Source organism: Fusarium musae, chromosome 1 (assembly GCF_019915245.1).
Source record: "Fusarium musae strain F31 chromosome 1, whole genome shotgun sequence".
Taxonomy (NCBI): Eukaryota; Fungi; Ascomycota; class Sordariomycetes; order Hypocreales; family Nectriaceae; genus Fusarium; species Fusarium musae.
The window spans coordinates 1,663,869-1,690,446 of record NC_058387.1 but is presented as its reverse complement, the minus strand read 5'-3'; the positions used below and the strand labels follow the sequence as shown (position 1 = coordinate 1,690,446).

At 39.4% G+C, this 26,578-nt stretch overlaps 7 protein-coding genes across 7 annotated transcripts; 4 read left to right on the top strand and 3 right to left on the bottom strand.

Annotated features, from left to right (window-relative positions):
• Window positions 1-2,639: 2,639 nt before the first annotated feature.
• Window positions 2,640-5,859, top strand: ADA1 (putative zinc finger protein; the record flags this gene model as incomplete). Its single annotated transcript, XM_044818269.1, has 4 exons — window positions 2,640-2,646; window positions 2,772-4,231; window positions 4,293-5,413; window positions 5,472-5,859. The coding sequence occupies 4 exons, from the start codon at window positions 2,640-2,642 to the stop codon at window positions 5,857-5,859; spliced, it is 2,976 nt and encodes a 991-aa protein (XP_044685971.1).
• A 939-nt stretch (window positions 5,860-6,798) lies between these two features.
• On the top strand, window positions 6,799-10,371 carry J7337_000519 (uncharacterized protein; the record flags this gene model as incomplete). The annotated part of the gene is made up of 4 exons (XM_044818268.1): window positions 6,799-6,996; window positions 7,068-8,460; window positions 8,545-10,293; window positions 10,346-10,371. 4 exons carry the CDS (start codon window positions 6,799-6,801, stop codon window positions 10,369-10,371), a joined length of 3,366 nt encoding a protein of 1,121 aa, XP_044685970.1.
• Window positions 10,372-10,925: 554 nt separating this feature from the next.
• J7337_000518 (uncharacterized protein) lies at window positions 10,926-11,974 on the bottom strand (the record flags this gene model as incomplete). Its single annotated transcript, XM_044818267.1, has 2 exons — window positions 10,926-11,435; window positions 11,492-11,974. 2 exons carry the CDS (start codon window positions 11,972-11,974, stop codon window positions 10,926-10,928), a joined length of 993 nt encoding a protein of 330 aa, XP_044685969.1.
• Window positions 11,975-12,712: 738 nt separating this feature from the next.
• On the top strand, window positions 12,713-13,966 carry J7337_000517 (uncharacterized protein; the record flags this gene model as incomplete). Its single annotated transcript, XM_044818266.1, has 1 exon — window positions 12,713-13,966. One exon carries the CDS (start codon window positions 12,713-12,715, stop codon window positions 13,964-13,966), a length of 1,254 nt encoding a protein of 417 aa, XP_044685968.1.
• A 230-nt stretch (window positions 13,967-14,196) lies between these two features.
• Window positions 14,197-15,225, top strand: J7337_000516 (uncharacterized protein; the record flags this gene model as incomplete). Its single annotated transcript, XM_044818265.1, has 2 exons — window positions 14,197-14,233; window positions 14,330-15,225. The coding sequence occupies 2 exons, from the start codon at window positions 14,197-14,199 to the stop codon at window positions 15,223-15,225; spliced, it is 933 nt and encodes a 310-aa protein (XP_044685967.1).
• A 126-nt stretch (window positions 15,226-15,351) lies between these two features.
• J7337_000515 (uncharacterized protein) lies at window positions 15,352-17,025 on the bottom strand (the record flags this gene model as incomplete). The annotated part of the gene is made up of 2 exons (XM_044818264.1): window positions 15,352-15,591; window positions 15,655-17,025. 2 exons carry the CDS (start codon window positions 17,023-17,025, stop codon window positions 15,352-15,354), a joined length of 1,611 nt encoding a protein of 536 aa, XP_044685966.1.
• Window positions 17,026-17,941: 916 nt separating this feature from the next.
• Window positions 17,942-18,509, bottom strand: J7337_000514 (uncharacterized protein; the record flags this gene model as incomplete). Its single annotated transcript, XM_044818263.1, has 3 exons — window positions 17,942-18,101; window positions 18,222-18,388; window positions 18,480-18,509. 3 exons carry the CDS (start codon window positions 18,507-18,509, stop codon window positions 17,942-17,944), a joined length of 357 nt encoding a protein of 118 aa, XP_044685965.1.
• Between the last annotated feature and the right edge of the window lie 8,069 nt (window positions 18,510-26,578).

Below are 26,578 nucleotides of genomic sequence, written 5' to 3'. Positions count from 1 at the left end.
ATTGGTATTGCCAAGCTCATGTTCTAATCACAACACAAAACACAATTGAAGGACATGCTGTCAGATCTGGATACCTTCTAACTGCTGTTATTGACATGCTGCATCTCTCTGCAGAGAGTGGAAAGGTTTTACCTGATGCCCAAGCATGGTCACAGGCACTGTATAAGCTGTGGGACAACATGGTTGATAGGGAGATGTACTTGACTGGAGGTATCGGTGCTATGGCATAGTGGGAGGGCTTTGGAGACATACGCTTCGATTGCTTTCGTCATGCTCGCGGAGCGAATGTTACATCTTGATTCTCGATATGCGGATATTATCGAGCTATGTCTTTACAACACCATCATGATGGCCATGAGTTTGAATGGCAAATCCTTTACTTATATTAACCAACCTGCCAGCTCTGAAACTGAAGAAATCGCGCGTGAGGGGCGGTTCTGGTGCGCTTGTTGCCCTCTAAACTTAATGAGACTATGCGGGAGTTTGAGCGGCTATCTTTGGGATTATGGTACTGGTGACAAGGGGACTATCACACTCCGGCAGAAGACCAGCTGGCCGTGGGCGGGCAATGTTGACTTTGAGTTGTCGTCTCCATCATTTTTGCAGACCACCATCCGGCTTGGTTTGCCCGCCTGGTCCAAAGGAAGATTTACATTGTACTCACCAGCGAATTTGCCCGCCTCAGAGGTTGAGAAGGGTTATATATCTCTACGGCCTTCCTATCGTTCTGGAAATCCTCGGTTCTCACTACACATTCATGGTTTTGAGCCAAGATTTATATCACCCCACCCCTACTCAAATCGACATAACTTATCCGTGGCACGGGAGCCAATCGTCTATTGTGTCGAAGATTTCGATAACCCTTGGTGCAATAATTTCAAAGATGTATTCATTCGGACAGACTCATCAGTTGCTGAAGAGAAAGTGGTCCATGAAGCATCCGGCGAAGAGCACGTCGCAATGCAAGCTAAAGGGTGGAAGCAGTCACCTTCAGCACTTGGATCACATTGCTGGAGACTGCCGAGTCTGTGAATTGTTTTCTTGTTCCATACTATCTCAGAGCCAACAGGGGGGATGGTCAGATGAGGGTTGGTTTAACAAACGGTGGCACCGAGCCAGGCACGCTTTTCCCTGAGAGACTTTGACTGTGAATTTTCAAGGGCCTAGCGCATAAGCATGACTTCAAGGGGAGGAGACTATCGAGTTTCTTCATTCCACCTTTACCTGGGTCCTGATCAAGGACTTGGCTGTTATCGAGAGATATCATTGCTCTTCGAGTATGTCGCATTACAACACTCAAGACACGAATAACATTGGGCCTTAGATGATACCTGTGAGTCTCTGAAAGGCGACCTTCTTTTGACTTAGAGAAGCTGCCTCTTTGTATGATTAGATCTATGGTTTATGTATTTGTAGTGATTCACTTACGCTCCTCTATCAAGCTTGGAAATCCCAGGCATAAGAAGCAGAAAGTAATGCCACTGTCGAATGCATCTTGCTTGAATGCGTATATGTACGATCTTTAAGCCCAATGCCCCAAGCACCTACCCTATCACTCTTACTGCCTCACAATCTCCTCGTCTAGGGGTCTCCTCTATCAAGACCAGGGATTTGACCCGATACTCCGGTTACAGCAACGCGCCATGTAACGCGGCAGAGCGCCCGTGTTTCCGAATTTGACATAGCGGAGCTGGCGGTGATTCTGTTCCTAATATTCTCATGAGCCTACTCCGTATTCTGCACCTATTAAGTGTCTACCTTTGCTATGGTAGAGGTAAGGTGATTCTTCCGCGTATTCGCGACACTTGATAAGTCAGCCTTGATCAAGCTTATGATTCGAATTTGGTGTCTCACGGTGCTCTGAAAGACAGCGAAAGTACGTTGTTTGTTGATATGATTGTAGGAGAATAATGCTTAATGACATCTAGATTCCTCGCAAGATGCCGAGCCCCATCTGCATCTTAATACCTTGCATTTGATGGGGAAAATCATGACTTGCGAATCTTATCGGCGAGAAGTCAACGTTGAGATCTCGTGACTCAGCTCTTCCTAAAGCGAGGCTTCATATCCAAGGTTGGATATTGAGTCAAGGTTGGTGTTCTGAGTTGAGACCCCTGTCTTGTAGGAGAACGGCGGATACCGATTCTGCGGAGCCCTATCTCGAAGAGTATTCTGCTTTGAGGAGATTTATATGCATATCTGACATGGAGAAAAACCACTACTATCTCGAAACAGGCGCACAACACCTACTTCATCCGGTAAGGGCGAGAGAGGTTCCAAGAAGCAACTATCATGTGGAGCTTTAACTCAATACCGAGCAACAGATGCCTCAATGAGTTTAGGTGGGACCTCTGAACCCCCGCCTTGCCTACGGCGTGCATTGCACCGACTGCATTGTCCCGCTATGACCCGCTATAAACCCTGGTGTGTCACACCGTCATACCTTCCATGGGAGGGTTCGCTCTGTCTTTGCTTCTCTTATTGTAGGCACACTTCCTAGGGCTCTCCTCTTTCAAACGTCCTCTCGAGAATCAAAATCGAATCAGTCACCTTCCCCAAAGCCATCAGCAGAGGGAGGAGTTAAAAAATCGAGGGAACTTGATCTGCTAGCCAAATCGTATTCAGATCAAGGCATCGCCATGGCTGGTACGTATTCTACAGCTCGCCCTGCCCCTCCTCCGCTGCGCCAGACCCAATATCACGAACCCTGCTTTGGTTCTCGACGATAACGACAGCAATTGGAAACTTTTCTGACCGAGAATATGCCACAGGCGGCCCTATCTTCGAGGAAAGCGAATCAAGCGCGCTTGATGTGCGGGCACGGGAGTCAGATGAGGAGATAGACGAGACTAGAGGTTCTGGTGCAACCGGACATGACGCCTCGCACAATGCCCCATCTGACGCTGGCTCCCACACCGGCAACGAAGCTGAGGAGCTCGAAGATGGGATGCTTCTCCGCGACTTGCCCAAGAGAACTACTTTTTACGATCCTGTCGCTGAGCGTCAAATGAGCCAGACCGACGCAAAATACTTCTACCACCGAAACAAGGCCGATGCACGCAGCGGTGGTGGGGCTGGCTACCAATCTATACCTCAAAGTCCTTTTCTTGCTTCTGGATCTCGCCCTGCAACCGAATATGGTGCCGATAGTCTTGTGCTAGACTCGAGTGGCCGTCGGGTCGATTCTTTCCCTCCTGGGTTGGAGATGCCAAATTCTGCCGTTGACTCGGGGTTTACTCAATCACCTACAAAACTCGATGCGCAACCTGCCCCATTCCCACCTAGTCATCCTTCTGCACTTCCTCATGCTGGTCAGGTTGCCCAGGATCCACGGCTGCCTGATGGCTCCAGCAATGGACTGCCCTCTGGTGGACTCTTTGACACTGAGCCCCATATCACTTCAGAATTGAGTGCTATCTCGAAAAATATTCAGAGAATCCTCGACACCCGGCGCAAATACATCGCCCTCTCGAATCAGGGGCCTGATGATAACCCAAGAGACGGCCCGGATTGGGAAATTTACCCCCCTCCACCAGAGCCGGCATGGCAGCAATCGTCGAGGCAAAGAGCAAGTACTCCGGAGCACGTACCAGGTCAAGAGAATACTGGTTTGAACGGTAGTAAGGATGCTGTTGGGTCCATGCCAGGAGAGTTGCTCCAGGAGCACCATGAAGGTAGACGCTCGGCAAGAAGGCGAAAGCCAGGCCAGGATATTGGAGAGGATTTTGATATGGCTGACATATTGCCTCTGCCGGGCGATGATGGACGCTCATACAAGTTGGACGATAGCGGAGTCTATCAAGTATTCGAAGGCCACGATACTCAGACGCCTGCGATCAAGGTTCCTACAATCAGGGAATTCTACATGGACCTGGACGACATTCTGGACGTCTCATCTGACGGACCTAGTAAGAGTTTTGCATTTCGACGTCTCCAATATCTCGAAGGTAAATTTAACCTATATGTCCTCTTGAATGAGTATCAAGAAACAGCCGACAGCAAGAAGGTTCCCCACCGAGACTTTTACAATGTTCGAAAGGTAGATACCCACGTTCATCATTCTGCGTGCATGAACCAGAAACATCTGCTTCGCTTCATTAAGAGTAAGATGAAGAAATTTCCCAACGAAGTCGTCCTGTTTCGTGATGGTAGACACCTCACCCTAGCCGAGGTCTTTGCTAGTATTAATCTGACAGCTTATGACCTGAGCATCGATACATTGGACATGCATGTAAGGCTTGCTCTTTGAACTTGATATTGTATTTAGAGAGTTGGGTCACTAATTGCTGTAGGCTCACACGGATTCGTTCCATCGCTTCGACAAATTTAACCTCAAGTATAATCCAGTCGGAGAGTCCCGTCTTCGAACTATCTTTCTCAAGACAGATAACTTTATCCATGGCCGGTATCTTGCCGAAATTACCAAAGAAGTCATATCTGATCTTGAGTCAAGCAAGTATCAAATGGTTGAGTGGCGCATCTCCATTTATGGCAAATCTATTGATGAGTGGGACAAGCTTGCCGCTTGGGTGGTTGATAACAAGCTGTTTTCGCACAATGTCCGCTGGCTCATCCAGATACCTCGCCTCTACGACGTCTACAAAGCAAGTGGTCTCATGGAGACGTTTGAACAGGTGGTCAAGAATGTTTTTCAGCCACTCTTTGAAGCCACCAAGGACCCATCAAGTCATCCGAAGCTGCATATTTTCCTTCAGCGAGTGATTGGTTTCGACAGTGTTGACGACGAGAGTAAAGTCGAGCGTCGGCTGTTCAAGAAGTTCCCTGTGCCGAAAGTATGGGATACCAAACAGAATCCGCCATATAGTTACTGGATTTACTATCTCTACTCTAATCTGGTGTCATTGAATTACTGGCGCAAGAAGCGCGGTTTCAACACGCTGGTTCTACGACCCCATTGCGGAGAAGCTGGTGACAGCGAGCACTTAGCTGTTGCTGCCTTGTGCTGTCATAGCATCAGCCACGGACTGCTCCTACGCAAAGTCCCCCTTCTTCAGTATGTCTTTTACCTGGACCAAATCGGCATTGCCATGTCACCGCTGAGTAACAATGCCCTGTTCCTTGCCTATGAGCGGAACCCTTTCCACCAGTACTTCAAGAGGGGTCTCAATGTCTCACTATCTACGGACGATCCTCTGCAGTTTGCTTTCACCAAAGAGCCATTAATCGAGGAGTATGCTGTTGCGGCACAGATTTACAAGCTGAACTCGGTTGACATGTGTGAGCTCGCCAAGAACTCTGTTAAACAAAGTGGTTACGAGTTGTCCATTAAGGAGCATTGGTTAGGGCGTGGATGCAATAAGCCAGGAAAGGAAGGAAACGCCATGGTCAAGACAAATGTTCCTGATCGAAGGGAAGAATTCCGCTACTTCACCTTGATGCAGGAGAGGGATGTGTAAGCGGCTGGCCATTTCCGTAAGATCGATCATTTATGCTAACACGATTGTTCCCAGACTGTCGAAATATGTCACTTACGATGCTGTGAATGAGCCCCCTCCACAAGCTGCTGGCAATGAAAGCAAGATGTCGGAGTCAGTGACGTCCCTGGCTGGCCAAACCGCGGGCTTAGGGGCCGTGACGGGCAATGAGACTGCCAATGTCGAGACTTCTTCACCAGTTGGCCATCACATTGCAAAGATCGCATCCCAAGTTGGTCTGTCAGCCGGCCGAGATCAAACATGGTCCAGCGATCCTATGTCAGACCACCATCTCTCCGGAACCGATCCGAGAATGTTCCCTGGCATTTTTACTCGTGGACACCGCACAGGTAGCCACCGGAATCTTGCCCAAGTTGATGACGACCGCGACACTGAAGACGATGTTTTCGGCCCTGAGACCTGATCTTTGCTAGGTAGTCTCTGCCGTGTATTTAGAATGCGTAACGGTTTGAAACCTGTGAATATAATTGCTTTAGGTATCGCAATGGATGAATAATTGGACACCCAACAGGTGTGGTGGATAGACAACGGCGCATGAGAATTGGGTAATCGACTGTTTTCTTTCCCTTTGGCATGTTCTAAGGAACTTTATGTGATAATAAAACTATAAAGTATTAGGTATCTTAATAATCAACAATATTGTTCTAATCGGTGATTGGGCTTTGTTCGTCAAGTTTACTTCTTGGCTGTCAAAGCCAATTTTAGATGATCAACAAGCTTCAACCTGTGGCAGAGAAAAGCATGAAAGGATTGGAGACCCAAAAAGATATAGATCATCATTGCTGATTGTTCTTTCAAACTTCTCATCTTCTATAATCTGGCAGTTGAGGTAAGTGAAGCTCAAATGGCCTATCACATACAAGATACAGGGTAGCTTTACTCCATACCTGCTGAGTGCTTAGCTTTAAGCTGACGTTGCTTTAAAGCCCAACCAGCGCCAGATAAAGGGGTGATGCACAATATGTACCGGCAATGCTCCGCTTCTGGCGACCCAATCCACCTATGAACGAATTAACACATAGTGGATCATATTCTACACCACCCACGTTATACCGCAATCAGAGATTCTGGTTAATGAACTTGGTAGGGGGAAGGCACGGTACGTCGGATCGGTCCATACCTGCCTTACCAAGGTAGTCCATTGATTTGCTCCTCAGACAAACGACGCACTGCGTCACTTCGCATCGTATCGCATCGCATCGCATCGTAGCGTCTTACTTCTAGCTAACCACTTCAATTCTCCCCTTTTTATCATTTCTCTATACTTAATCCAACAGAGGTTCCCTGCTAAAGAGGTGTACTCGCGCGGTGCAGCCGATCGAGCCGAATCAATACCTTCGACATGGGGTTTCTAGGTGTCTACCGGGCTCTCTACGACTACGTGCCCCAAGCTGAGGGAGAGCTCGCAATAAAGGATGGAGACTTGCTCTTCATCCTCGATAAAAACGGCGACGATGGCTGGTGGAAGGCAAAGAAGAAGGCCGGCGCTGATGACGAGGAAGAGCCAACCGGTCTTATTCCTGGTAATTATGTCGAGGAGGTAAGTTGACGCCGAATAACTACAGCACCATCACAGCACGGATACTAAAGCTTCGTTTCTGAATTTAAAAGGCCCAGCCAGTGGACCATGCCAGAGCTTTATTTGATTACACGCGCCAGACAGATGAAGAATTGTCCTTTCACGAGGATGCTACACTTGCTGTCTACGACACGGCGGACCCCGACTGGATACTGACTGGCCTTGATGGCGAATACGGCTTTGTCCCTTCCAACTACATCGAAATGGGCGCATCTGCTGAGTCTGCTCAGCCCCCGCTGCCGTCTCCGCCGCCGGCGCTACCTTCAAGACCACCACAAGCTCCCTCTATCTCCTCCCCAGAACCAGAGGTCGCATCTCTGGACCTACCGAATGACACGGCACCTACCCCTTCGAACCCTGCTGCTGCTATCGCAGGCGTCATGCATGGTCGCTCAGTTTCCCAACAATCTCAGCAAGCTGCCGCTCCTCGACAGCCCCCTCGTGCGTCTGTTACGTTTAGCGAACCCCCCGAAGTCGAGGACGAGCCCGTACGATCACCGACTCTGCCTGCCCGACCAAGAGTACCAGCGCCACCATCTCCAACTTATGACGAACCCCCCTCGCCTATACACACCCGTAGTTTCCAAGACCACAGGGATCCGGATCGCCGCCAAGATGTCGAGCGTACTCCTGGCGGCTTTCATATGTATAACATCAACGAGATGATTTCCATCATGGGCAAGAAGAAGAAGATGCCCACAACATTAGGAATTAATCTTTTAACAGGTATCATACTGGTTGCTCCGGAGCATGCTTCTGATGGACCTTCACAGGAATGGACCGCTGACCGCATGACGCATTACTCGCGCGAGGGAAAGCACGTTTTTATGGAGCTTGTGCGCCCAAGCAAGAGCGTCGACTTTCACGCCGGAGCAAAGGACACAGCCGAGGAAATTGTCAGTATGTTGGGTGAATTGGCTGGTGCTGTACGTGCCGAAGGACTCCGTGAGGTGATCATGGCTGGGACACAGGGCAGCAGTGGTGGTGGCCAGAAAAAAGGCCAAGTCCTGTATGACTTCATGGCCCAAGGTGACGACGAGGTAACTGTTGCTGTGGGAGACGAGGTGCTTGTTATCGACGATACGAAAAGCGAAGAGTGGTGGCAAGTTCGCCGGCTCAAGAATGGTAAAGAAGGAGTCGTCCCTAGCAGCTATATTGAGATCACTGGCTCTATCCCACTACCGTCGTCTAGCGGCATAAACTCAGCCAAGTCCCTCGTCGAACAAAACCGCCTCGAAGAGATCCGATTAACCAAGGAAGCCATGAAGGCTGGCAAAGAACCTCAGCAGGTAGGACCGGGAATGCCTCTCCCTGAACGAGGCAGTAGCCTCATGGCACGAGAAACTGGTAATAATTCGGGACAACAGCGGAGCCGTCGAGAAAATGGACGAAGTGATGGCGGCAGTCAAAGCCGATCAAAGTCCAGTAAGTTGTCACTTGATTCGATTACTCTTTTCACTCAGACGTGTGCGATGAGACTTAGAGCATCTGCTGACATGCCTCTCATAGAGCCTGACGCGTCTAAGGTTCGCACCTGGACAGACCGTTCCCGGTCTTTCAGTGTGGAAGCCCAATTTCTTGGTCTGAAGGACGGAAAGATTCACTTACATAAGATGAATGGTGTCAAGATTGCAGTTCCTATCACAAAAATGTCGCGCGAGGATCTCGAGTATGTTGAAAACTTCACAGGCATATCCCTGGAAGACGATAAGCCGTTGGCAGACGTCAAGAGAGCTCGGTCTGCCGAAAAGAAATCCCCCGAACGTAGCCCTTCAGCAGGCGCATCGGTCGACAAGGATGCCAAGTCCGACTACGATTGGTTTCAGTTTTTCTTGTCTTGCGAGGTTGCAGTGGGGTTGTGTGAGCGCTACGCACAAGCCTTTATCAAGGATTCCATGGATGAGAGCGTACTTCCTGATGTGGATGCCACCACTCTGAGAGCTCTTGGAATCCGCGAGGGTGATATCATCAAGGTCATGCGTACTTTGGATGCCAAATATGGCCGCAGCCGCGGCGGAAAGAGAGGAACTGCTGATGGAGTTGATGGTGAAGGGGGTTTGTTCTCTGGACCCGGCGGTGCGCTACGAAACAACACCCGAAAGGGTCGACCCGCGCCAGCGGTCCAAACAAGTGATGTTGTTGATGCCAGTGCCTTTTCACGAGGAGATTCCTCCAAGACTGGCGAAAACGACAGCAGATCACCCCCGCCCACCAGTCCTACGAATAAGGGCCCCGAAACTCGTCAAGCATCGAGCTCAGGATTCGATGACGATGCCTGGGACGTGAAGCCTAGCAAGCAGCAATCGCCACCTAAAGCTCAGCCTGCTGTTGAGTCTGTTCAGAAGCCTGCCCCTGCCCCTACTCCAGTCTCGCCCCCTCCCCCGGCCTTAACTGGTTCGATGCAAGAGTTATCGCTCCTCTCAACACCCCTCGAACCCACCAGGGCTGAACCACCAGCCGCCCCGGCACCGGCGCCTGTCATTGCTGCTCAGCCAACCTCGACACCCGTATCGCAACCGTTGGCCGGCGCTACCCCCTCATTCTTTACATCTGTTGCTCAGGCTCGGCAACGTCCTACTCCTCCACAGGGTACTGCGAACCAGGGCTCTCTCGTCCCTCCACCACCTCAGCGACCACTTTCAGCCCCGCAATCTGCCCAGCCCAGCGGCTTTGCGCCCCCCCCCATGATGCCTCAGATGACTGGTGCTCTGCAAGGCCAAGTTGCGCCTCCTGGCCAGAGCCTGAGTGAGATCACACAAGCCCGCCTGCAGCAGCAATATACGGCTCAGATGCAGCAACAACAAGCCCCTCAGCAAATGCAGCCCAATATGACTGGATTCCCAGGACAACAAGGGCCTGGCTTGATGTCTTACGCCACTGGTGCAGGACAGTTCATGCAGCCCATGATGACTGGAATGCAGGGACCGAATCAATTCGTCCCAATGCAGGCTCAACCCACAGGTTTTCAACCGCCTTTCCCCGCCACACAGTCGATGTATGGAGCACCTACAGGAGGCATCAACAGCTACCTGCCTCCAGCTCTTGAACCTCAGCGAACAGGTATGCCAGGATTGCAGCCCCAAGCTACTGGTATGACGAACATGGGTGGTATCGGTAGTATGAATAACGTGCAAGTCCCTCAGCCTCTGCAACCACAGCAGACTGGTCCACCTCCTCCCGTGCGATTTGGCGTGACAAATGAGACCAAGAAACTAGCGCCTCAGGCAACAGGGCGTAGGGCTAACCTGGCGCAAGCGAGTACGTTGAAACGATATCAGCTGTCTATGTGTAATGCTAATGTTCTCTATAGCCCCCCAGAACCCTTTTGGTTTTTAATTATTGAAAAGTTTGTCAGACTTGTCGTCATCGCACGTCGTTTCGTCTTGTTTGCAAATACTCTGGACATCTTTCTTCACATCTTGTATGTATATGTCGACTTTGTCAGGTGGACCAACCTGGGAGTCAGGTGTGGAATAATAATAGTATATTTATGGCTGTTCCTGGACAAGCCAGATCAGACCCTTCTAATGTTCTCATCTATAAGTCTATTCAATGTCGTAGTAGAACGTAAATCATTGACAAGGCAGGTCTCGTTGCAAACTGGCTATGTGTAATACAGAAAAGGCGACGGAATCGAAAAAAGGGGCCACAGGGATAAAAATGATCAGACAGGAGAAAAGGATTGAGTGGTTCTTTCGTTCCATAGAGTTGTATTCATGGTTTAAAGTTATTGAAACTCGAGAGCATACTTGTTCGGTAAGCGATAGTGGTAGTCTGAATGTTCTCGAAGGCGAGCTCTCTCAGCCGTCACAAATCCGGCCAGCAAGAAGAGCTTCCCGAAAACGTCTTGGCATATGAGGCATCTAGACCTGCTGGCCTTCCTGACTCGATCATGCCTTGCGGCGACGACCGCTAGTGGGCTTGGATAAACCTGTTGAGACGGAAGACAGATCAATCTCAGCCTCAGTCACTGGGCTCTCTTGAATCTTTTCCTCTGATTCAGCCGTAGGCACAAACCGCTTGCGTACGGCGCGAATCATCATGAAGAACCAGTAAAAATTAAGACTGTTGAGGGTGACGTTGCTGGCCAAATAGGCGACGCCAATCCACATGGGCACCGTGGAGTCTGGATGCGCAAATGACATGGTTGGTAAATTGAGTGCCTTCATGTCGGGGTTAACATTAATGGCGGACCACACGTCGCGGTACACACGGAAGGATGAATAAGTTCCGTAAATAAGCCGGCAGGAGAAGAATGTGAAAAGGAGCATGACGCCATTGTATAGTTGCGCGCGCGTACCCGTCATGTTAATTTTATCCATAAACCAGTGAACATTGAGGAAAGGTGTGGATAACTCCCAGAGGATGAAGACACAGGCGTAGTGGTTGAGAAATGGACGCTGAGGAAGGCTGATTAGTAGAGGTAGAGGGGGCATAACATCGTGTCTAAACTTACGAAGCCGAGCGAGTAGACAAGTAATGCGGCGATTGCGTGCGCCAAGGTTCCCAAGCCAAAAACATCGAGGTTAATGCTGGTGACTACTAAATCCCAGAGGAAGTATCCAGCTGCAAGAGCCTGGATGAATCCAGCACCACCAGTATAACCCCAAATACGTTCCTCCCATTCCATGTTGCTCATCTCAGCATCGACGAACATTACCCATATAGCCAGGGTATTGATTAGGCAGCTCTGAACCATGGAAACAACGTGGGCGTCCCAGTTGAGCCGTCGCTTGCGAGGAAGTTTGGAGTAGTGCTCCGGGGCCAGAAGGTTGGAGATCCATGGTGATATAGGCCAGAAGATGACCGAGTATAACAACGCTGCGGCCAGAACTTCGTGTATGTGCAGCGGGAGTGTAGGCAGGTCAAAATAGTCGGCCCAGGGCTGTGTCTTTTCTGATAGCCAGGGCGAAGGCTGCAAAGGAAACGGATCTTTCATGCTGGCGGGATGAATTGGGAGTTACTGGAGTTGCAAAACGGTTGAGGTTTGTGCTCGCAAGAACCCAGCAAGAAGATCCAGAAAGAGAGGGCCGGGAACAAAAGAATGCGGAGGAACAAAGACTTTAAATGAGCCGAGGCAAGGCGGCGTAACGAAAGGATACCTCGAGTACGGAGTAGGAAACTTGGTATTCATTCGCCTGGTCACGTCTGTTGGGGAAGCTCACGTGGGAACAGCACGGGTAAGGGTCTGGATAGTCGCATTTTGATCTGTCTTTGGAGCTTAATCCGTTATTCGTACCGTGCCAGCGCAGTTCTGGCTTTCTGATAGGCTTAGGTTGGATTATTGCCTGGACGTTGAGACCTTAGGTAATCCGATCTGACAGGGGGGGTGGCCGAGTACCTGATGTTGGCAGCGCCATCATTCTGCCCCCACCAGATCTCTACCTATAGCCTAGTTAGGTCGTTTCCATACAGGCCAGCTGCCACCTCACTCATTTAGAACACCAGATCGTCCACCAGCGTACAGTCACGGGTGTGGCTGCTGGAGCTTGGCAGATTGGTAGGTGGTTTAAAGATCCCATTTCTTCATTCGCATGATCAGACTTGCAGTTGTTGCTGCTGTCCTAATATACCCCCCTTTCTACAATCGACTGGCGCTAGACGATTTGACACCTCCAAGGACATTATTTCGCGTCGCATCGTCCCGGACCAACCGTACACGACTCTTCAGACCACCATGGCGGAAGCTCTGAGAGACCTGCTGGCGCCCGATCAGGCGAACGATCCATCTGCCCTGGAGTACCTGACCTATCTTGCCGAACAAGAGTCTAGCTCCCTTCAATCATCCGAGCCTCAAGTCTTATCTCAGACCTCCCATTCCCTACTGCTTGCCGTACAAGCGCTTTCGAAGAGATCCCACAAACCCGTCGTTGATTCGGCCGCGAGCCATGCTTCGCTACGAACGTCCCTACCGACTCTGGCCCAGCGAGCCTTAGATCTTGTCCAGGCAGTGCCCCGACTAGATGCGCAAGCAGAACACTTCTCGTCGGCTTTTGGCAAGGCCAGCGAGAGCAAGTTACTGGCGCGGAGAAAACAGGCACTCCTACTGCTTCGAAACTCGGAACGTCTTGTTGATGTCATGGAAATGCCTCTCCTTCTCTCGTCCGCTGTCTCGACCGCACCGGTCAATCATTCCTCTACGCTCGAGCTTTACGCGCACGTCCGACGCCTTGCTTCCCTCTACCCAGACTCACCGCTTGTCACTTCGGTCCTAGACGAGGCGGATGCTGCCATTCGGCAGATGGCTGCAGATCTCATTGGAACGCTCAAAGCGCCCAATCTCAAGCTTGCCGCTGCCGTTCGAACGATGGGCTGGCTCAAACGAATCGTTCCGGATCTGGTGACTGATGCATCAACTGAAGACGCACTCCCGGCCGTCTTCTTGGTCTGCCGTTTGTCTACGCTCTTGACAACACTGGAAGCACTGGAGCCTCTAAGAGACCTAGCAGATGAGGAACGACTTCGAAAGGACAAAGCTACCAGCACGTGGTCAGGCGGCCAGCAGACAGAGCGGTACCTGAAACGATTTATCGAGATATTCCGCGAACAGAGCTTTAGCATTGTCTCGGTGTTTAAGAGCATAAATTCGAGCTTCGTGACGCACAGGAACGACGAAAGTGATCCTTTGGGAGCCATGCCTTCCCCAATGGCTGACTTTCCCCTCCATATGGTAGAGATGCTTGTCGAAACGCTGCGAGTCTATCTGCCAACCGTCAAAGACCAGACATCGAGGGAAAGCATTTTGACGCAGGTACTTTACTGCGCGGGCAGTCTGGGGAGGCTGGGGGCTGACTTCGGCATGCTTCTTGCTTCGATTGGTATAAATGAATGGGCTGAGCTTGTCAAACGCCACCGTCTTCTGGCTGGCCGCCTCGAGTCTGTGATAGGCGATTATCGGGGTAACAATGCCAGTGGCGTTGCCGCAAACTGATCCGTGTCTCCTAGTACAGACTTGGGCCATTCTTTTACCAACACGTGCAAGATGCATCAAAGCGGGGCCGATTCACGTAGCGGGGCCCAGGCTCCCAGTGCGATTTTATCTCGTCATGTCACCCGTTCTATCTCTCCGACATGCCCGGTGGCTCAAGTCTGTGATTAGCCATGGGTATCTCAATTGCTGATTCCCCGACTCAACACAATGGTGCTGCTGTGTCCTTACCAATGACCGAGCCCCGAACTTCTCGGCCAGCCAATTCAGGTATGCTTTCTTGGTCAATTCCGTATAGCGGAGTCTCTGTGTGGTTCGGCCTCTGTCGGCCCCATTCAATATTCGCCGTCTGACACAATTGAATAGCCCGGCATTTCATATCTGGTCTTGGTTCAGGCGTCACTTCTGCCGTTCTCCTACAGCCTCTGGATCTTCTCAAAACGCGGGTACAGCAGTCTGGTAGCTCGTCATTAAGCGCTACCCTGCGTGATCTGAGGCAATCCCCGAGCCTCGTAAAGTCACTGTGGCGAGGTACCGTCCCTTCAGCGCTACGGACGGGCTTCGGTTCAGCTCTCTACTTCACATCACTCAATGCGATTCGCCAGCATGCACACCAGACAGGTATCCTGGGTCGGCGGCTGCAGACCCAGGGCCGCTCATCAGTCCTCCCTTCATTAACGAATTCGGGCAACCTCATCTCGGGCGCAGTTGCAAGAACGTTTGCTGGCTTTGTCCTCATGCCTCTCACCGTGATCAAGGTTCGCTTTGAATCCAGTCTATATTCTTATCCCTCCATCATGTCAGCTGCGAATGACATACGCCGGACTCAGGGCTGGCGTGGCTTCTTCTCTGGATTCGGTGCCACGGCGTTTCGTGATGCACCGTACGCTGGCATGTACGTGCTATTCTATGAGATGCTGAAATCGCGCCTTGGAACACTGGCGTCCAAGCCGCTTACATCAGGTGAGGGCACAAGCAGAATGCAAGCAACTCTGGCTAGCTCTGTGAACTTCACTTCCGCTATGTTTGCCGGTGCAGCATGCTCCATTGTTTCGAACCCGTTCGATGCGGTCAAAACACGAATTCAATTACAACCACTGGAGTATAGGAATATATGGCACGCTTGGTATAAGATGGTAACGCATGAGGGTATCCGGTCACTATGGGATGGCTTGGCGTTACGGATGAGCCGCAAGGCCATGAGTTCGGCACTGGCCTGGACGGTGTACGAGGAGCTGATTCGCCGAGCTGGAGCAAAGTAACTGTAAATCGTGTACAACAACTGTAACAACAACTCGTCTCAAAAGATAGGAACTAAAGGACCACTTCTTGGCTGGTTTAATATAAAAGAATCTCGCTCGCAACTGACATCCCATAACCCATTGAGCCTAAGCCGGCCGCGCACCAGCCAAATACATCAACAATCCTGGTGACTTACTCCTGCGGCGGCTATGCTTATCCTTGTCCTTCTTGCGAACCCATTCAAAGTCTGGCTCTTCTCTGCTGTGGCGCTTTTCCTCGACCATAAGCATCTTGGTGCGCCTCTCGCGGATCAGCTTTGTGTGCTTCCACAGTCGGTCCTGCTCCCACTCCGGAACCCAACGTCGAATGAGTAGATAGTCAGGATCCTGGCGATAGAATTAGCTCAATACCATGCAATTGATGAATGTGGCAGCAAGACAACTACATACTGTATCAAAATCGAATTCGACACCGAATTCACGCAACGACTCGATTGACAAATGTCGGCGGGACATGCGTGTATACGTCGGTCGAGCAACTTGGCCAGCAGGGGGTGGAGGAGGAATTGCGGCGACTTGGTTGACTGGGATGGGCATAGGGGTATAACGGTGAGCTGGACCGGCCATCGCGTGATGTGGTAGAGGCTGCGGATGTTGAGGCTGTGTCTTCTTGATCTTTTCCTTCTTCAAGATGGCCTCGATGGTCTTATCGTCGAGTCCTGACTTGGCGAGGTCTTGTTTCAAGCGGTCCTGGTATTCCCGGTCTTTGGCTTCTCTGTCGGCCTTTTCCTTAGCTATGCGATCCTTCTCTGCCTGCTTGTAACGCTCAACTGCTTCAGCTGCTTCTTTCTCCTTCTGCTCCTTGAGTTTCTTCTCTTTGGCAACGCGCTCAAGCTCCCTTCGCTTGTAATCCTCAACAGCAGAATTTGCCTCTTTCTCGCGGCGCTGTCTCTCTTCTGTGGCGGCGTCTTCTTCTTTCAGGCGCCTCAGCTCAATCTCCTTCTTGATGCGTTCTTCCTCATCAGCGCGCGCTTTACGGCCCTTTATCTTTTCGAGCTCGCGCTTGGCTTGCTTGAGCTCTTCTTCCTCTTTGAATTCCCTCAATCGACGGCGCTCTTCCTCATCGCGCGCATGAGCAAGATGCATTTTTTCAAGCTCTTTACGTGATTGTTCCGCCTCCCATTCCTCGCGATATCCTTTGACAAGCTGTCGCTCATCTTTCTCGCGTTGCCGCTCGTCTCTCTCGCGTGAGCTAGCGCGTCGATTTTTCTCAAGATCTTTACGTGCTTGCTCGGCCTCCCACTCATCACGGTATTGCTTGACAAGTCTTCGCTCCTCCTTCTCCCGTGCTGTTTGGAGACGAAGATCCTCAAGCTCCTTGCGAGTTTTCTCAGCCTCCCATTCTTCTCGAGTCATGTAAGAAGATGATCGAGATCGGGATGAGGACGAGCGAGAGCGAGAGCGAGAGCGGCGCCGCCGCGAAGACCGCGCAACTTGCTTGCGGCGAGTATCTTCATCATCAGAGGAGAGGTCGTTGTATATTTTGTTGTTTATAATTACAGGAACAGGGGCCGGGGGACTGCTGGCGCGACGCTCTCGAGTCCGAGACAGCTCACCAGTACGAGACCGAGACCGAGAACGATGCATGGTTGTGATATTCAGGCGGTCAGCTCCAATGTAACTGGGCCCTGGAGGTGCATCGTAATAGTTTTGAGTACGTTGCGGGTTCGCAACGTATCGGATGCCAGGCGAAGGCCCACGCTTCTGGTAGCGGATGTCGTAGTCATCCTCATCATCGTAACTATAACTACTTCGGCTCATTTTGGTAGATAGCCAGAACCCAATGAGCGAGAAACAGCGATTGTGAGATGACAATGTCGAATCTGATCTTATAGGCTGTGGTGCTGCTGGGACACAGCAGGCTTGGAGTAGTCACTGGTTTGCAACAGAGGGAAGAGTCAGACGACAGAGCGGCAGCGGTCAATGAATAAATAAGAAGGAACACAGCCCACAGAACATTTAGACCATCCGTCCCTCGGAGGGGACCGCGGTTCCGTGCCGACCTCAGCACTCCATGTTGGTTGTAGGGCTGGACTCTGGGAGGGGGCGGGGCGCTGAACTGAAACTTGGTGGGGGCTAAATTAATTACTGTCTAACTTGAACATGGTCCCTTGTCCGTCCCGGTGTTTGCTCACAAATCGGTGATGATGGTGAGGAGGAATCAGATCGCACGATGCTGTCAGCTTGAGGTGGGTTACAGCAGGCAACCGGCGGTGAGACCTTTGGAAGACAAAGGGATCGAAAGGAATATCCCATGATGCTCCGGGATATACATACTATTGAGATGCCATGATGATCAGTGCCCTCGTTATCGACAACATATCTAGTTGAAGCCAGGAGATTCGTCGCTTGGTTCAGCTATCAAAGTGACCCTCCTGATCGGGACTGGCGCCACGCTTCGCGTCTTACTGCCACAACGACGATCTCGACCTAAACTAAAGGCAAACCCACCGTAAGCAGAGTCTCGGCGGTCAAATCGGTTTCTGTGTTGGTGTGCACCTGGTGTGTGAAATGCGCGGCGCAGCTGTAGGGCTGGGAAGAAAGAGGCCTGGCGCCTGTTGAAACATACATTTCTGTAGCACGTTTGAACAACAATGACGACTGGACAGCGTTTAGAGGAAACCCCCCAGAAATAGAGGAAAGTCAGATTGATGGCGCGTAACATTCAGCGCTTAGTTTACTTGGCTCGGAGCATCTGCTCGATATGCTCACGGCTATTCTTGTGTGTTGTTTCCAAATAAAGCAGACGCTGGCTCAGTTTGTCCACCTCTCCCTCCAGAGTCTGTGTCTGGCTCTCAAGCTTTTGGCGAAGTGAATCCACCGGGAGCGAGACGAACCTATAAAGAGACGCCATAACGGCCAGCGTTAGAGACCAAGCTTGGTTCAAGGAGATGTGGGGTCCTTGTGAAAAAGAGGAGGGGGATGGATGATTGAGCTTCGACAGGAGAGGCACTCACATTTTGCCAACACCCTCGTAGATCACAGCATCTTGAGGTAGACTGGCCATTTCGCTGAGTGTGAGCTTGACGAGACGTTGCTCTCGTTGTTTCGATGTCATTTGCGTCCTGGCTAGGCCAATCTGCTGCTGGGCTACCAGCGCCTGGCTTTCGATCTCTCGCACCAGCTACATTCTGAGTGTCAGCATGGCCGAGGCCTAGTAAAATGTGGTTCCCTGAACGAGTTCGGGAGAATGCGTGTTCTGAGAGAGATCGTACCTTCTGCAGTGCTTCGTTTGGGATGGACATTGTGCTGAGGTATTGACTGACTAAAGAGATAGGCAGTTGTTAAGTTGCTGTTGAACTGTACTTGATTAAATTGCTTATGGCAATTTCTGCTAATCTAGCTAGTTTAAAAAAGTATAATAGTAGATTAAAAATAAGGCTAGTAAACTTAATATATAGCTTTATAATTTTTTTTTAATTTTATAATAAAAATCTTTTAATTTAAAGTTTAATTAATAAAATATTATTATAATTAATTAATTTTATTATTAATAATTTATAATAATTTTAAGTTTTTTTTTTTAATATTTAAATAATATAATTAATTAATTTTAAGTATTAATTAACTATTTCTTTTTTAATTACTATTAGCCTTATTTAAGGCTATTAAGCTTTTAACTTTTTATATAATAGCTTAAATAGTAAGGCCCTTATAATAAGCTAGAATTATAAAGCTTAAAATTAATTAAAGTTTATTTACTTAAAGTAATATAATTATTACTTTAATTAAGTAATATAAATACTATTACTTAATAGCTATATTAACCTTATTCTTTTACTTTAATTAAAAAAATACCAGGCTTAATATACTTATTATAAAGTATATTTATTAACTTATTAATTATAATTACTAATATTAATTATAATTATTAATAAAATACTTATATATAAAAGCCTAAAGCTTAATTAAGGCTATTATATAACTAATTATAACTTTATTATTATAATTAAATTAGTATTAAGTTAAGCTAATAAAAAAGATTATTATAAGCTTTATATAATAGCTATAGTTATTAAAAAGAACTTTTTATTTAAAAGCCTATTTAATTTAATTAAAATAGTTATCTTTAACTATACTTTAATTAACTTAATTAATTATATAAATCTAGCTTATTTAAGTTATTTTATTTATTTAATTTAGCTAGTTAAAAAGCTAGTTAAATTAAATAAGCTAAAAAAGGCTATAAAAAAAGGCTTATTTTTTAATATAAAGAAAATAGTTTTTTTTATTATATTAATAAGTAACTTAGCTTTATATAAAAAGTAACTTAAAAATATAATTATTAAAGCTAATTATTTATTAAAAAGATAAAATATCTTTATAATAATATATAAAGTATAGCTAATAAAGTCTTATAATAAAAATAATATAATATAATATTTATTTTTTAATATATTATATATAAGATATTATATATATATTTTTTTTTAATTATTATTAGCCTTATTTAAGGCTATTAAGCTTTTAACTTTTTATATAATAGCTTAAATAATAAGGCCCTTATAATAGGCTAGAATTATAAAGCTTAAAATTAATTAAGGTTTATCTGCCTTAAGTAATATAACTACTACCTTAATTAAGTAATATAAGTACTGCTTACCTCTTAATAATTATATTAACCTTTTCCCTTTACCTTAGTTAAAAGACTAAGATATCTTTAATTAACTTTTATAATATACTAGGCTTAATATATCTATTATAAAGTATATTCCTTAACTTAACTTTCCTTATACTTATTAGTTATAGTTATTAATATTTATTATAACTACTAATATAATACTTATATAAAATAGCCTATAGCTATATAATTAAGCTTATTATATAACTTACTATAACCTTAATATAGCTATTAGGCTTACTATAAGGGTAGCTAATAAAAAGGAATATAAAAAGTTATATATAATAGTAATTATTATTAAAAAGAACTTTTTATTAAAATACTAATTTAATTTTATTAAAATAGCTATTTTTAATTATAGTTTAATTAAGTTAATTTATTATATAGACTTTTATAGCTTAATTAATATAACTTAAGTTAATAAAAAGCTATTAGCTTTTAAAGACTTAAAAAAATACTTAAAAGAAAGTTTTTTTCTTTAATTAAATTAAGTAGCCTTTTTTATTACTTTTATAAGCCTAAACTTAAATATATATAAAAAGTAGCTTTTTAATATAACTAAAAGGGTTATTATAATAAAGAGAGAGCTGCTTTTAAATTAATAATAGGCTAGTTATAGTCTAAAACTATAATAGTAAAAGAATAAAAGTAAAGTAATAGTAGGGTTTAAAGGTTTTATAAAAGTTAAAATTAAAAAAATAAAGTTAACTTTTATATAAGTTAGTTAATAATAGTTAAATTAACCTAAAGTTAATAATAACTAGCTTTATTAATTAAATATATATATTTAAATATATAATTAACTGCCTTTATATTTAAACTATAAATAAAGTAAAATTAATAATAAAATAGTAGTTAAATTAAAAAAGGTATTATATATAATATTAAAAAATATAATAACTTTAAAAGTAAATCTTAAAGTTATATAATATTACTTTTAACTTTATAATTTAATTAAATAAATAGCTTTAATTTATAAATATAAAAAGATATTTTCCTTAACTTTAATAAGCTAAAGGCCTTTTTTATTATTACTTAACTAAAGTAATTAATATTAAAGCTTTAACTCTAAAAGCCTAATTTTAAATAAGTTAAAAACTATAAAAACTATTTTTTAAGTATTTATTAGCTATATTCTTTTTTAATTTATATTCTTTATATTACTTTATATTACCTTATAACTTAATTTAATTTATTATTAACCTATTAAGCTAGCTTTAGCTTATTAATATTTATAGTTTTTCTTTTAATACTAAAACTTTTATTTTATAATTTACTTTTTTATTTTTTTTTCCTTTTTATTTCTTTTTTTTTACTTTATAATAGCCTTTAATTCTTATAATATAATATTTATATTATTAATTTAATTACTTTAATTATATATTTTACTTTTATAAATTATACTTAATATTAGCTATTATTATTATTTAATTTAATAGTTATAATAAAAGCTTATTACTTTATTAATAAGTTTTAATCTTACTTTAAGTAATTAGCTAGGCCTTTTAAGGCCTTTAACTTAATTATAATAATTAAAATAATAAATATATTTTATATATTTAAGAGCTTTATAATATAATTAAAGATTATAAGATTAATTTATTATATTAATATTAATTTATTAATATATAATAAGTCTTTACTTATAATATTTAAATATTAAAAAAAAGTATATAAATTAAAAATATTATTAATATTAAAATTATTAATATTAGTTAAATTACTATTTATATAATTATTAATTATTATAATAAAATAATACTATAACTATATATCTTAACTCTATAAACTATAGCTAATATTAACTATTATTACTACTTAATATAATACTATTAATAAAAGCCTACTATTACTTTAATAAGTATTAACCCTATTCTAGGTAATTTATTAAGTCCTTTAATATATATATCTAATCTATAATATAGTTATTAAAAGCTTTATTTTTAACTTTATTTTTATTAATACTAAGTAGCTATACTTAATAATTAAAGATTATAAAATTAACTTACTATATTATTAATAGTTTATTAATATATAGTAAGTATTTTTTTATAATTTTATAATACTTTAGGAAAGATTAAAGGACTAATATAGTATTAAGCTTAAGGCTATAGATTTTAATTAAAAGGCTAGATATATAAATATTAACTACTTTAATTAAATAGTTATAGTTATTATTAATATTAATTATATAGTATTATATTTTATATTAGTTTTTATAATCTTTAACCTATTTAAAATTAGGCTTTTAAAGTTAAAGTTTTAGTATTAATTACCTTAATTAAGTAATAATAAAAAAGGTATTTAGCTTACTAAAGCTAGGGGAAATATCTTTTTATATTTATAAATTAAGGCTATTTATTTAATTAAATTATAAAGTTAAAGGTAATAGTATTATATAACTTTAAGACTTATTTTTAAAGTTATTATATTTTTTTAATATTATATATAATACCTTATATATAATATATTAAAAAATAAGTATTATATTATATTATTTTTATTATAAGGCTTTTTTATTAATTAAATATATATATTTAAATATATAATTAACTGCCTTTATATTTAAACTATAAATAAAGTAAAATTAATAATAAAATAGTAGTTAAATTAAAAAAGGTATTATATATAATATTAAAAAATATAATAACTTTAAAAGTAAATCTTAAAGTTATATAATATTACTTTTAACTTTATAATTTAATTAAATAAATAGCTTTAATTTATAAATATAAAAAGATATTTTCCTTAACTTTAATAAGCTAAAGGCCTTTTTTATTATTACTTAACTAAAGTAATTAATATTAAAGCTTTAACTCTAAAAGCCTAATTTTAAATAAGTTAAAAACTATAAAAACTATTTTTTAAGTATTTATTAGCTATATTCTTTTTTAATTTATATTCTTTATATTACTTTATATTACCTTATAACTTAATTTAATTTATTATTAACCTATTAAGCTAGCTTTAGCTTATTAATATTTATAGTTTTTCTTTTAATACTAAAACTTTTATTTTATAATTTACTTTTTTATTTTTTTTTTTCCTTTTTATTTCTTTTTTTTTACTTTATAATAGCCTTTAATTCTTATAATATAATATTTATATTATTAATTTAATTACTTTAATTATATATTTTACTTTTATAAATTATACTTAATATTAGCTATTATTATTATTTAATTTAATAGTTATAATAAAAGCTTATTACTTTATTAATAAGTTTTAATCTTACTTTAAGTAATTAGCTAGGCCTTTTAAGGCCTTTAACTTAATTATAATAATTAAAATAATAAATATATTTTATATATTTAAGAGCTTTATAATATAATTAAAGATTATAAGATTAATTTATTATATTAATATTAATTTATTAATATATAATAAGTCTTTACTTATAATATTTAAATATTAAAAAAAAGTATATAAATTAAAAATATTATTAATATTAAAATTATTAATATTAGTTAAATTACTATTTATATAATTATTAATTATTATAATAAAATAATACTATAACTATATATCTTAACTCTATAAACTATAGCTAATATTAACTATTATTACTACTTAATATAATACTATTAATAAAAGCCTACTATTACTTTAATAAGTATTAACCCTATTCTAGGTAATTTATTAAGTCCTTTAATATATATATCTAATCTATAATATAGTTATTAAAAGCTTTATTTTTAACTTTATTTTTATTAATACTAAGTAGCTATACTTAATAATTAAAGATTATAAAATTAACTTACTATATTATTAATAGTTTATTAATATATAGTAAGTATTTTTTTATAATTTTATAATACTTTAGGAAAGATTAAAGGACTAATATAGTATTAAGCTTAAGGCTATAGATTTTAATTAAAAGGCTAGATATATAAATATTAACTACTTTAATTAAATAGTTATAGTTATTATTAATATTAATTATATAGTATTATATTTTATATTAGTTTTTATAATCTTTAACCTATTTAAAATTAGGCTTTTAAAGTTAAAGTTTTAGTATTAATTACCTTAATTAAGTAATAATAAAAAAGGTATTTAGCTTACTAAAGCTAGGGGAAATATCTTTTTATATTTATAAATTAAGGCTATTTATTTAATTAAATTATAAAGTTAAAGGTAATAGTATTATATAACTTTAAGACTTATTTTTAAAGTTATTATATTTTTTTAATATTATATATAATACCTTATATATAATATATTAAAAAATAAGTATTATATTATATTATTTTTATTATAAGGCTTTATTAGCTATACTTTATATATTATTATAAAGATATTTTTACTTTTAATAATAAAATAGTTATAGCTATTAATAGTAATTATATAATAATATATTTTATAATAGCTTATTTAATTTTTAGCTTATTTTAAAATAGTTTATTTAAATTAAAGCTTTAATATTAATTACTTTAATTAAATAATAATAAAGAAAGTATTTAGCTTACTAAAGCTAAAGAAAATATCTTTTTATTAAAATATTAAAATATCTTTATAGTAATATATAAGGTATAGCTAATAAGGTCTTATATAATAAAAATAATATAATATAATATTTATTTTTTAATATATTATATATAAGGTATTATATATAATATTAAAAAATATAATAACTTTAAAAGTAAGTCTTAAGGTTATATAATACTATAGCCTTTAATTTTATAATTTAATTAAATAAATAGCCTTAATTTATAAATATAAAAAGATATTTTCTTTAACTTTAATAAGCTAAATACTTTCTTTATTATTACCTAGTTAAGGTAATTAATATTAAAGCTTTAACTTAAATAAACTATTTTAAAATAAGCTAAAAACTAAATAAGCTATTATAAAATATACTATTATATAATTACTATTAATAGCTATAATTATCTTAATATAGTAATTAATAATTATATAAATAGTAATTTAATTAATAATAATAATTTTAATATTAATAATATCTTTAATTTATATACTTTTTTTTAATATTTAAATATTATAAATAAAAACTTACTATATATTAATAAATTAATATTAATATAATAAGTTAATCTTATAATCTTTAATTATATTATAAGGTTTTTAAATATATAAAATATATTTATTATTTTAATTATTATAATTAAATTAAAGGCTTTAAAAAGCTTAATTAATTACTTAAAATAAGATTAAGACTTATTAATAAAGTAATAAGCTTTTATTATAGCTATTAAATTAAGTAATAATAATAGCTAATACTAAATATAGTTTATAAAAGTAAAATATATAATTAAAGTAATTAAATTAATAATATAAATATTATATTATAAGAATTAAAAGCTATTATAAAGTAAAAGAAAGGAAATAAAGGGAAAAAGAAAGATAAAAAAGTAAATTATAAAATAAAGGTTTTAGTATTAAAGGAAAAACTGTAAATATTAATAAGCTAAAGCTAGCTTAATAAGTTAATAATAGATTAGATTAGGTTATAAGGTAATATAAAGTAATATAAGAAATATAAATTAAAAGTAAATATAGCTAATTAATACTTAGAAATATCTTTTTATACTTATAAATTAAAGCTATTTATTTAATTAAATTATAAAGTTAAAGGCTATAGTGCTATATAACTTTAAAACTTACTTTTAAAGTTATTATTTTTTTAATATTATATATAATACTTTATATATAATATATTAAAAAATAAGTATTATATTATATTATTTTTATTATATAAGACCTTATTAGCTATACTTTATATATTATTATAAAGATGTTTTAATATTTTAATAAAAACTATTTAAAGATATTATATTATATAATTAATATTAATAATCTTAATATTAATAATATTTCTAATTTATATATTTTTTTTTAATATTTAAATATTATAAGTAAAAACTTATTATATATTAATAAATTAATATTAATATAATAAGTTAATTTTATAATCTTTAATTATATTATAAAGCTTTTAAATATATAAAATATATTTATTATATTAACTATTATAAGTAAATTAAAAGCTTTAAAAAACCTAGCTAATTATTTAAAGTAAGATTAAGACTTATTAATAAAATAATAAGCTTTTATTATAGCTATTAAATTAAATAATAATAATAACTAATACTAAATATAGTTTATAAAGTTAAAATATATAATTAAAGTAATTAAATTAATAATATAAATATTATATTATAGGGATTAAGGGCTATTATAAAGTAAAAAAAAAAAGTAAAAAGGAAAAAAGAGATAAAAAAAGTAAATTATAAAATAAAAATTTTAATATTAAAAAAAAAACTATAAATATTAGTAAATTAAAGCTAGCTTAATAAGTTAGTAATAAATTAAATTAAGTTATAAAGTAATATAAAGTAATATAAAAAATATAAATTAAAGGTAAATATAGCTAATTAATACTTAAGGCTAATTATTTATATTATATCTTTTTAATTATATAAAATTAAAATATATTTATAAATAGAATTAAGTAAAAGTAAGGTAATAATAGGGTTTAAAGGTTTAAAGGAATAAAGTTAACTTTATTTTTATAAATTAGTTAGTAAAAGCTAAATTAACTTTTATTAATTAAATATATATACCTAGGTATATAACTAACTGCTTTTAGTTTAATTACTATTTTATTATTAATTTTACTTTATTTATTTAAATATAAAAGCAGTTAATTATATACTTAAATATATAAATTTA